The sequence below is a fragment of the Dendrobates tinctorius genome, unplaced genomic scaffold (assembly GCF_039654945.1).
Source record: "Dendrobates tinctorius isolate UK_male_01 unplaced genomic scaffold, ASM3965494v1 ptg000045l, whole genome shotgun sequence".
NCBI lineage: Eukaryota > Metazoa > Chordata > Amphibia > Anura > Dendrobatidae > Dendrobates > Dendrobates tinctorius.
The window spans coordinates 8,203,617-8,215,836 of NW_027361713.1; the positions used below are offsets into that span (position 1 = coordinate 8,203,617).

Genomic DNA, 12,220 nt, shown 5'->3' on the forward strand with positions numbered 1-12,220 from the left:
GCTACACTACTATGTTGTGTGGGATGCAGGTGTTGGAGTGTGGTTAGGAGTCTCCACCTTACCTGGATAGTGGGGCACCACACCTCAGGAAGAGGTGTAGTACCTCTGTGGCAACTGAACCCTCAGGGGCACCACAAAGGGACCAAAAAAGCGAGGCACAAACTTAGTGGACTCAACTCGCAGCCTGATTTTACGGGCGGAGATCCACACTAGGTCGCCCGGAGCAAAAGTCGGAGCGGGGCGCCGATGAGCATCGGCAGAAACCTTCATCCACTCCTTGGAGGACCGGATGGCATCCTGTGTGCGGTCTCAAATGTCACGTGCCTCCACCACCCAGTCTGCCACCCTAGAGTCGGTAGAAGACACGGGCATTGGTACAGGAACCTGCGGATGCTGGCCGTAATTGAGGAGGAATGGGGTTTGTCCAGTGGAATCGGCTACGGTGTTGTTTAGCGCGAACTCCACCCATGGTAGCAAGGACGCCCAGTCATCCTGCCTGGCTGAAACAAAATGCCTCATATACGTGACTAGGGTCTGGTTGGCCCTCTCTACCAACCCATTTGTCTCGGGGTGGTAAGCTGAAGAGAGATTCAGCTCAATGCTGAGCTGACAACAAAGCTCTCTCCAGAATTGAGAAGGAAACGGGGGACCACGGTCACTGACGATTTTGTCAGGCATGCCATGTAGGCGGAAGACATGCTGTAAAAGCAATGCTGCCAAGGCTCGCGCAGAAGGCACCCGAAGAAGAGGCACCAAATGCACCATTTTGGAGAAATGGTCGGAGACTACCCAGATAACGGTGCAGCCACGGGACTTGGGTAAGCCCACTACGAAGTCCATCCCGACCAATATCCCAGGGCCTGTCTGCCACTGGCAGAGGGTAAAGCAGCCCAGCAGGCCGTTGCCGAGGAGATCGGTTCTGGGCACAGGAGACACACGCCCGAATATAATCTCCGACGTCACAGACCATATGCGGCCACCAGTATGTCCTTGCCAGGAGCTCAGATGTCCTCTTGGTCCCAAAATGTCCACCCACCCTGGAAGAGTGAGCCAAAGAGAGAACCTCCGGTCAGAAATTAGGTGGAACAAAGGTCTTGCTCAGGGCCACAGACTCTAGCGACATCGGGGCCACAATTCTCAGGCTCTCTGAAGGGACAATTAACCGAGGATCCTCCTCCTCAGATGACACTACGGAGCGGGAGAGAGCATCATCGCGAATGATCTTCTCCCCAAAGAGAAAATGTAGGGTGAAATGGAACCGAGAGAAGAACAGGGACCATCTGGCTTGGCGAGAATTTAGCTGCTGGACGGTTTGTAAATACACTAAATTTTTGTGGTCAGTGTAGACTTGGAAGGGGTAACGGGCCCCCTCCAGGAGATGTCTCCATTCAGAAAAGGCCAATTTCATTGCCAGCAACTCCCTGTCCCCAATGGAATAGTTCCTCTCCGCCGGTGAGAAGGTCTTAGAAAAGAAGAAGCAAGGATGCTTCCGACCTTCAGCGTCCTTCTGGAACAGAACCGCTCCAGCACCGACGGACGAGGCATCTACCTCTAAAATAAATGGTTTATCTACATCGGGGAGATGTAAAATGGGAGCACTGGCAAAATGAGACTTAATAGAGAGGAAGGCCTTGGAGACCTCCTCTGAGCACAATTTAGGATTTGCTCCCTTCTTGGTGAGGGCCATCAAGGGAGCTACCAATGTTGAAAAGTGGGGAATAAATTGGCGGTAATAGTTAATAAATCCCATAAAGCGCTGCACCGCCTTGAGGGAATGAGGTTCCTGCCAATCCATAACTGCCTGTAGCTTGGCAGGCTCCATGGCTAATCCCTGGGTAGAGATGATATAGCCCAGGAATGGCAAGGACTCCTGCTAAAACACACACTTCTCCAACTTGGCGTAGAGTGAGTTTGCCCGTAGAAGGTCGAAGACTTCGCAAACATCTCTCCGGTGGGAGTCTATATCTGGACAGTAGATGAGGATATCATCCAGATAGACTACAACCGAGGTGGTGAGCATATCCCGGAAGATGTCGTTCGCAAAGTCTTGGAAGACGGCCGGAGCATTACAGAGCCCGAAGGGAATCACCAGATATTCATAGTGCCCATCCCTGGTGTTAAATGCCGTCTTGCATTCGTCCCCCTCACGGATGTGAATCAGGTTGTAAGCACCCCGCAGGTCTAGTTTGGTAAAGACCCTAGCTACCCGCAACCTATCGAAAAGCTCCGATATCAGGGGCAAAGGGTACTTGTTCTTAACGGTGATGGCGTTAAGACCCCTGTAATCTATGCATGGACACAGTTCTCCGTTCTTCTGCACGAAGAAAACCCCGCCCCTCCAGGTGACACTGACTTCTTAATAAAGCCTCTTGCCAGATTCTCCCTGATGTACTGAGACTTTGTCTCCGTCTCCGGGAGAGAGAGTGGATACACTCGACCCCGAGGAGGCTCAGCACCAGGCAAGAGTTCGATAGGACTGTCATAGGGGTGATGAGGTGGAAGGGTCTCCGCCGCCTTCTTGGAGAACACGTCCGCATAGGGCCAATAGTGTTTGGGGAGAGAGGAGAGATCTGCGGATACCTCAGTAGTAGCAACCTGAACACACTCCCTTTGACATCTACCAACACAGGACTTAGTCCATCCCTGAATTCTCCCTGAGGACCATTCTGTGTGAGGGGAATGATACCGTAGCCATGGAATCCCTAAGAGGATCTCGTCAATTCCTTCGGGAATGACTAGCAGGGAGATGATCTCCTGATGGGAAGGAGACATGGATAAAGTAAAAGGGATGATCTGATGGGTTATCTGCAATGGTAGTGTCGATCCATTTATCACCCATATGGTCACTGGCTTGGCAAGCATACAGTAACAAGAGGAATTGCATGCTGTCGGGCGAAGACAGAAGACATAAAGCTTCCCACTGCCCCGGAATCTATGCAAAGCTCTAACACATGGGTGGATAGACCAATAGAAATTGTCCCTTTAAAGGTCAGCTTGGAAGAAGGCGCCATGGTGTGAACAAGCTCCCAAGGTCACCAAACATGGATGCTCTCCCAGTCGCCGAGGACATTTGGAGGCGAGATGTCCTGACTGCCGTCAGACATGACAGACCATGCATGCATGAGCAGTCCGGGACTTGGATCCTGCTCGAGGCGTCTCCATGGCTTCATGTGGCTCGGAAGCCAGGACCGGAGGTTCCAGAGATTTGGCGAAGGTGGGTGCCAGTCAATACCTCTGTCTACACTGGGCACGCTCCAACCTTCGCTCGTGAAAGCGGAGCTTGATGCGGGTAGAAACTGTATTTAATTCCTCCAGTGTGGTGGGAATCTCCCTAGTGGCCCGAGCGTGCTTCACATGGTCAGCCAGCCCTCTCCAAAATACTGGGATGAGAGCTTTATCCGGCCACTCCAGCTCAGAAGCTAGAGTCCGGAAGTGGATGGCAAAGTGACTGACCATGAAAGAGCCCTGAGTCAAAGCCAGCAATTGGAGCACCATATAATGAGTAACCTGGGGTCCCAAAAAAACCTGCCTCAGAGTGCTCAGGAATCGCGGAGCACTCTTTACCACATGATTGTTGTGCTCCCAGAGTGGAGTGGCCCACTCTAACGCCCTGTGCGACATGAGAGATACAGTATTATGAACCCCACCTTAGCCCGCTCTGAGGGAAAACGTGCAGCCAGGAGCTCAAGGTGTATAGCACAATGGCTCTCAAATCCCCTACAAGACTTAGAATCACCAGAAAATTTTTCTGGCAGCGGGAGGCGGGCTAATGTCAGAACAGGGGTGGCAGTGGGCAACCTAGTTGCCGCCAGGCTAGCGGCGGCCTGAACAGCTCCTGTGGTAACATCCACGGTTGAGGTTGTGTGCTCAACCTGCCCTCCAGCTGCTGGATGTACTGCTGCAGTCGCTGTTCGTCCACCATTAGTAGCCAGACCCTGGCGCTAATATAATGCTAGGGCTGGCGGAATGCACCAAATAATAAAATAATAGCAAGGTGCGTTCGCAGCCTTGTGTCCACTGTGCAGAGGTGATAAACTGCTGCTTAGTAATGGCAGATGGATATAGCGGTATAGAAAGGTTACACGCGGGTTAACATCACCCAGTGTGAACAGGAGCGGACTCTGTTATGTCACAGACCCGCAGTACTGCGGAACATAAATGCCAGAGCCTGTTAAGACACACAGCACTAGGCAAGAGAGCGCTCAGTAAATGGTCACAGAACTCAGCCCCAAGGACACGAGGTCTGAGACCCTCTAGACCTACTGAGCGTGCGGCGTCGCACCTGTGGACGCCTCTAATGAACACTGACCACCGAGGAGTGCAGACTAACTGCACCGTGGCATACAAAGCCACTGGTGGATGCTGATGCCAGTCTCTGACTCTGTCTCTACCTGGACCTCAGCCTGGGCGCTAGCAGGCTAGGCTACACAACACATGCGTACCAAGGGTAGGGGTTTCATAATGAGTCATTCACCAGAGACATTCATACAACACTCACTCCACATGGTCTAATCTTTTTCTATATTTGCGCACAGCCGTGCGGTCATGTGATCCTTTTATAGACGCAGCCTTCCGGGACCTTCCAGATGGTCCAATCCGAGCTGCAATAGGACCTGAGCATGTGACCTCCGACCTCCAATTAGAGGTCATCCCACGGGCATGCTCAGTAGGAGAAAAGTAGGACTTAGTCCTAGGAGTGTCTACTCGCTGCTGACTCATGCATGGTACAATAGCTGAACCTGGAGTAGCAACCAGACACCTAACATTAGCCTTGGCAAGACACTGAGACTGACGTCTCTGCTGAGCAGGAACGTCTGCGGCTGTAGAGGAATAGGAGATCGCAGAGGACATGGCTTGAGAATCCCCCTGTGCAGTGGGAGAACCTTGGTGTTTAACCCTGAGAATGTGGATGAGGTGGTGAAGGCGTGTGTGATCCTGCACAATTTTGTCATTTCCAAGGAACTAGTTTCCATTGAGGAAAAATGTGTGTGAAACAACCTTGTGGAATTATCAACATACAAGTGTTCGGAGTACTGTGTCAGTTTCAAAAATTAGTATAGAGAAGAGAAAGGGATAGGCCACAAAAGGGGATCACCTCGAGGCATGTGGATCACCCGCCAGGGCAGTGGGGTACTCGGCACCGGGCCGGTATCTCAGAGGGAAGTGTCACGGTAGCTGTGACACGGTCCGTGGTCCTGGGCATCCATGTAAAAGGGGTTGAGTGGCTGGTTAAAGTTTATAAGTGGATGATACGTGACGCCACCTGTGGTGATCGGCAATGAAGGGGTTAAGCCGACGCTGCAGGCAGATCATCTGGGACAGATGGTATAAGGCAGCAAGATGTAATAGCTCCCCACAGGTAGAGCTGTAGTCCCAGGGCAGTGGTAGTAGGTGTTGAAGAAGAAGGTGTAGTGTCTGGCACAGAGATGTAGCAGTGCTGGAGGGTTTGCAGGTTGAATGCAATGACACAACAGGGTGCAGTTTCCGTTATCTTTACTGTGCTTTGTAAATGCAGTCCAGGGTCCAGATTACAGATAGAACAGAGGCTGGCCAGCTTGGAAGTAACTTAGGAATCTCTCTATGCAGATGGGTTGTGTAGTTTCCTTTCTAGCGCTTTCTGAGGTACTTGCAGTACTGTGTTACACTGAAGTTCCACTTGCTTGTTCTCTTTTAGAACTCCCTCGTATGGCAGACAGCTATAGCCTCCTTCCGGCTCACACGTTGCTGTTGTGCCTCCGAGTCTTATGTGGGAACAGAGCATTTACAGCTTCCTATTCCTCCGGTTTCTGCTGCAGGAACATCTGTATCCGTACAATCTTGGAGACTGGACACCAGATCATGCGCTACAGCTAGAAGTGAGCCTGAACTTTGCTCAGTCTTCCAGCTCCTCTCCCCATGTCCACACACGTTTCCCTCCTCACACAAACTAACTAATTTCCCCTTTCTGGCCCCCAGAGAGCAGCTCTTCCCCAAGTTTTGGTTCAGAGCTCCCTCTGCTGGCCTGGAGTGGGAACTGTGCTGTGTGCTGTATTTACCTGACAGAGAGACCCTTTCATTCCTTCCAAGCATGACATCACACTCCCTAGGAGGAAGGTAATGCCACTGTGGCGACCATACTCCTGGGGGCACCACACATGGACTAGCATAAAATCAATTTATTTTTATTGAACACAGATAGCCAAGCACAAAACATATAATAACGCATTAAAATAGTCACATGTGACATATATGCAGACTAGGGTGACCAGATCTCTTATGGGGGGAAAAAAATGTCGGAATCTTGTTCGTCTGGACCCCACAAAACGATTCCCCTTTCCAGATATTGAGATAGCCAAAATTTGAGCTCGATCAAACGAGTTAACCCGTGCCGCTCGTTGCTCAAAGTTTGAAAAAATCCAAATTTTTGGACAAAAAGCTGACATATGGAGCCATAACTCCAGAACGGTAAATAATAAAAACTCGCTTAATATCTCAAAAGAAAGCTAATGTTGTTCTTCAAAATTTATATTTTATACATATTTGTTGTTATTTTAAGTCAAACTGAGTTACAACAGCTTTTAGCCCCAAGAACGTGACCTGGTACCACTAGGAGCAATGGAGCATACTTCGTATATTTTGTTATTAAGTGATAAATTTTGTTTTTTTTTGGTATATTTTTGAGTTTAAAGTAGAAATATAACAAAAAAACAAGTAATACTGATAAGTCTAATTACATTTTTTATTGAAATTAAAGTTTGTAATATATTTTGTTTTGTTTTTCTAGTTAACTGTTATTTACCTATTGGACTCTGAAATGGCATTCACATCAGGTGTACAAAGCTGGAACAAGGATAAATTATTTCTTGTGGGCTATCCCATTCACCAGATCACCGGTTGTAAACTACCCTCAAATCGTCAAGTCTTATGTGCTTTATTTTGTAATTTACGTACTGTGAAATTAACTGTAAGAGAATCAGCAAAACTGACCATACGAGAAGTGTTCATTTTTTGGGGGAAAGCTCGAATCCCGACTAAACATGAGCAAGATGCAATTACTAAGCTGGAAAAACTTCACGCCGAGTGGAGAAGTCTTCAAAAAGACCGGAAGAAAACATCGGAAACAGCCAAGAACAAATTTAAACAGTTTGTTGAAAAGTTGAATGATCTCTTTGATATTGCTCAACAAGATGCCTTGGCTCTGATGAAATTGGAAGAAGATAAGGCATTTCTCGTGAAACAGAGGCAGAAGGGCCGCCCAGATTCCATGGCTGGAGTGGATCTCAAGTTGTCTCGAGCTGAGGAAATCAAGGCGCAAAAGGAACTTGCAAAAATGAACCGACAAATCCAAGAAGAAACTTTTGATATTGGTGAGTTTATTTTATTATTATTATTATTATTATTATTCTAAAAAGTAGATAAACAAATAAGTAAATAGTTTCATTATAATTGAAAGAAAATTGGACATGAGAGCATCATTTGGCATCTTTATGATTGAGTTTATATTCTTAAAATAATACCTATTGATAATTAGAAGTAGGTAATTTAGTACCTATGTATTATTGCTATTCTGCTAAAACGACAAGTTTTTATAGTCTTTTTTTTCTCTTTCTTTTGTTGCTTCTTAGAGACGGATGATGAAGACAAGCTCGAAGAAGGAAAAGAAGAAGAAGATACTGAAGAGGACAGCATCTACCAGGAACTTGAGAGCTTGGAGGAAATGGACATCCCTGAAGAAGCTGCAGAAGATCCAGGACCATCTGAGAGCAAGAGGATGAAAGTTTCATTTGCAAGGGGCGTTAAAGAGATTTTAAACATGAAATTTTCCATTGTGTTAGATCGATGTAAGGTATCCGACAGAAATGCCACGAGAATTTTAATAGCTACTCTAGAAGCACTAAACCTTGACCCTCTTGAGTACAAAGTCTCGAAAACTTTATTACATTCTAGAAGGCAAATGTTCAGAGAACAATATACTAAAAATTTTTTAGATAAAGTAAACATTCCTGAAAAAGAGCCCGTGGTTGTCCATTGGGATGGTAAACTTTTACCGGGTGTTTTAAAACATGAGCAATGTGAGCGAATAGCTATTGCTATTTCATATGGCGAAAAGGAACAGCTGCTGGGAGTTCCTGTAACAGCAAGCAGCTCTGGAGAAGAGCAAGCCGTAGCCGTATATGAATGCCTACAGGAATGGGGTCTTCCCAACACCGTCAAGGCGATGTGCTTCGACACTGCAGCATCGAACACGGGAAGACTCAAAGGAGCATGTGTCCTATTGGAGCAAATGTTAGGAAGAGAATTGCTACACCTAGATGCCATCACCATATCTTGGAAATTGTGTTAAGAGGCGTATTCGACACAAAAATGGGATCAACCACTGGACCTCATCGAGACATTTTCAAAAGATTCCTCACGTATTTTTTGGATCACTAGACGGCAATGTTGTGGGTTTTAGAACTCCAGGAGCCATTCATCACGCTAGGTGGATGGCAAAGGCTATTTACTGCTTAAAAATGTTCATTTTTCGTCGTCAATTTAAGATGTCTAAAGAAGAAGAAAGTGCCATTTCTGTTTTCCTCGTTAAAATTTATTGTAAAGCTTGGTTCAATGCTCCAAAAGCTCATCTTGTGCCAAAGCAAGATTTAGGTATTTTGCATAGTCTGTTAGACTATAAAGAATGTGACAACGACATTGCAGAAATAGCCCTGACCAAATTTTCGAACCATTTGTGGTATTTGAATGCAGAGTTGGTGGGATTATCGTTTTTTGATCCCACCATTACAGACGATGAAAAGTTGTTAATGGCTAATAAATTGCTCAGTAGCACAGATGAACCATCAGAGCACGCTAGGGTTGTAAATCCAAAAGTTAGGAAAGAAAAATTAAAAGAGGTAGTTGATGGAGGATTGGTAAATTTACTTACCAAAGAAACATTTACATTCTTTGACCGATTTAATATAAAAACAGATTTCCTAAGACAGAATCCAAACACCTGGCCTCAAAATAATGACTTCCAAGAAGGATTGAAAACTGTCAAAACATTAAAAGTAGTTAATGATATGGCTGAGCGTGGTGTTAAATTAATAACCGACTTTAACGACCTTCTGACAAAAGATGAAGAACAAAAGCAATATGTCCTGCAAGTTGTAAGCAAATGCCGAACATTATATTCTGACATTTCAAAAACTACTTTAACAAAAGCTCTAGAATAGATTAGATAACTATGTAAAATTATCAACTCATGTAGGTACTACGTCTGTATCTTTTCTGTGTCTGTTTTGTATGTATTATATACCTCATTTTTTTATTTTAAAATAAAAAATGTCATTAGACTTATCAGTATTACTTGTTTTTTTGTTATATTTCTACTTTAAACTCAAAAATATACCAAAAAAAAACAAAATTTATCACTTAATAACAAAATATACGAAGTATGCTCCATTGCTCCTAGTGGTACCAGGTCACGTTCTTGGGGCTAAAAGCTGTTGTAACTCAGTTTGACTTAAAATAACAACAATTATGTATAAAATATAAATTTTGAAGAACAACATTAGCTTTCTTTTGAGATATTAAGCGTGTTTTTATTATTTACCGTTCTGGAGTTATGGCTCCATATGTCAGCTTTTTGGCCAAAAATTTGGATTTTTTCAAACTTTGAGCGACGAGCGGCACGGGTTAACGTCGTTTGATTGAGCTCAAATTTTGGCTATCTCAATATCTGGAAAGGGGAATCGTTTTGTGGGGTCCAGACGGACAAAATTCCGACATCGATTTTTTGTGGTCACCCTAATGCAGACAATACAAGGCTTATAATAAAGCCAACTTCCTAAAGCAATTACTCCACAATATAGTAACTTAAATAGAAACCCTAAGATCATATAAACAGCATAGATTAAATACTGAGTGTATAAGGTACATTCAGTGTCCATACAAAAAACAGTTTGATTTCTGAATAAATATAAGCACATAGAAAATTGATTAAGGGCCCTATATGATAATACCCATAGTAATGTTTAGAAATCACTGCACAGCAGAGCACACATGGAGTGCAATCAGAATGTAAACATATTACCAAGGATGGCTACCACCCCCATATATAGTGCACAAAGTTTTAGAAATAGGCTTAAATGGCAAGCCTGCAAAGTATAATTAAACAGAGTCCACAGTGTCAAGAACTAGGCACTATGAATAAACAATGTGGTAGAGCACACACAGAGCACATGAAAGTAGAAAAAAAATGGGCTAAGACAGCCACCCAGGAAAAAGGCATAAATTAATAATACCTACAAAGGGAACCCATGTGGATTAAAACCAGGCAGAGCTAGGACCCGACGCATGTCGCTACCCTAAGTGGCTTCGTCAGTGACCCCTGACATGGGTACCCTTTGTAAATATTACTAATTTATGCCTTTAAGTTACTATATTGTGGAGTAATTGCTTCAGGCAGTTGGCTTTATTATAAGCCTTGTATTGTCTGCATATATGTCACATGTGTGACTATTTTAATGTGTTTTTATATGTTTTGTGCTTGGCTATCTGTGTTCAATAAAAATGAATTGATTTTATGCCAGTCCATGCCTCGAGGTGATCCCCTTTTGTGGCCTATCCCTTTCTCTTCTTTATACTACTACGTTGTTGTATAGGCCGTGGTTGGATCCCTTCAGATCAAATCTGTGGTGCCCCCTCTTGATTTTGTTTGCAAAGTTTCAAAAATTAGGGACACATTTGCTAACTACTTTCTCTCACCAGAAGGAAGACTTGACTGGCAAGATGACATGGTTTAATTTTTTTTTTTTAAGCTTATACCAAGGTTCTATTATTTGATAACAAAAACTTTGTAATTTTTCCCTTTTTGTTTCTTATTTTTGGTACGCTTACACCAATTTTGTTTACCAAAAGTTGTGTGCTTTTTCCATGTACAACACTGTGTATCTTGAGCATTTTTGTACCTTTACCAAAATGTTGTGTATGTTTGTTACCTGTACACCACCTGTGTACCTTGACCCTTTTTTGCACCTTTACCAAAAAGTTGTTTATGTTTGTTAACTGTACACCACTTGGTACCTTGACCCTTTTTGTACCTTTACCAAAAAGTTGTGTTTGTTACCTATACACCACCTGTGTACCTTGACCCTTTTTTGTACCTTTATCAAAAAGTTGTGTGTTTGTTACCTGTACACCACTGTGTACCTTGACCCTTTTTGTACCTTTTACCAAAAAGTTGTGTTTGTTACCTGTACACCACCTGTGTACCTTGACCCTTTTTTGTTCCTTTACAAAAAAGTTGTGTATGTTTAACTGTTAAAAATTTTTTTTAACTTAACACTACAAAAAAGACAATAAAATTCTTTTTAACCAAAAAAAACTTTTATTTACAATTTTGTACAAAGTTTTACAACTGACGGTAGTGTCAGGTGGAGATATCATCGGAGGGGTTAACAAGGTTGACCACGTCGAGGGGGGTGGACTGGGAACGAGGTTGGGGAGGATCAGAAGTGGAAGGGGGGTTGAAAACATGAGATTGGGAAGGGAGTTGATGGACAGAGGTGGTTTGTGTGAAACATTGAAGGTGTGTGTGGGGGTGGGTACGGTGAGGTCAACTGGGAAAAATGCAATGGGGAAGGAAGGTACTGCGAAGAATGGAATGGGGAAACCTGTAACGGAGAAGGAGTGGTAGGAGGATGGCCGGTAGGAGGATGGATGGTAGGAGGATGGACGGTAGGAGGATGGACAGTGGAATGAGAGGGGGAAGGTGTTGGAATAGGTAGGTGATGGGTAGGTTGTGAGGCATGCGATATTGCATTCACTAAAGCATTGAGACAGCCTTCCATCACATGCATCTGCAGGTGAGGATTTAGATTTTCCATGTGCCTTACTACTGATTGGAAAAAAAATATGTCTCGGCATCTGGTTTGCCTCTGAATGCATCCTCTCCATATAACTTCTGAGTTCCATGATATTTGTATTTATCATGTTCAACCCAGAAGTTATTTGTTGTCCTAAAAGTTTGATGGAATTCTGGAAGGATGCATTCAGATTCAAATACTCAGAAAAAATCATCCTTTCCTGACCTCTCTGGCACTGCCGTCCAGAACCAAAAGTTGGACTAGATGTTGTGGCAGTGTCAGAGGGGTGGGGTAAAGGGAACTCTAAATCGTCACCTGCAGCTTCATGTGATGAAGACTGCCCTGCTGCTCCAGTGATGGTGGATGGGACAGAGGGACCAGACAAGAGCGAAGGT

The 12,220-nt window shown here is 44.5% G+C and overlaps 1 protein-coding gene across 1 annotated transcript in view; it reads left to right on the forward strand.

Moving 5' to 3' along the window:
* The window catches only part of LOC141089288 (uncharacterized), a 51,213-nt gene extending 39,869 nt beyond the window's left edge, over nucleotides 1-11,344 (forward strand). Inside the window, exons 2-3 of the mRNA XM_073575605.1 lie at nucleotides 6,764-7,346; nucleotides 7,605-11,344. Of these exons, the coding sequence (XP_073431706.1) occupies nucleotides 6,794-7,346; nucleotides 7,605-8,323 (1,272 nt within the window). The 5' untranslated portion in view covers nucleotides 6,764-6,793 and the 3' untranslated portion in view covers nucleotides 8,324-11,344. The remainder of the gene's footprint in view (nucleotides 1-6,763; nucleotides 7,347-7,604) is intronic.
* The last annotated feature ends 876 nt before the right edge of the window (nucleotides 11,345-12,220 follow it).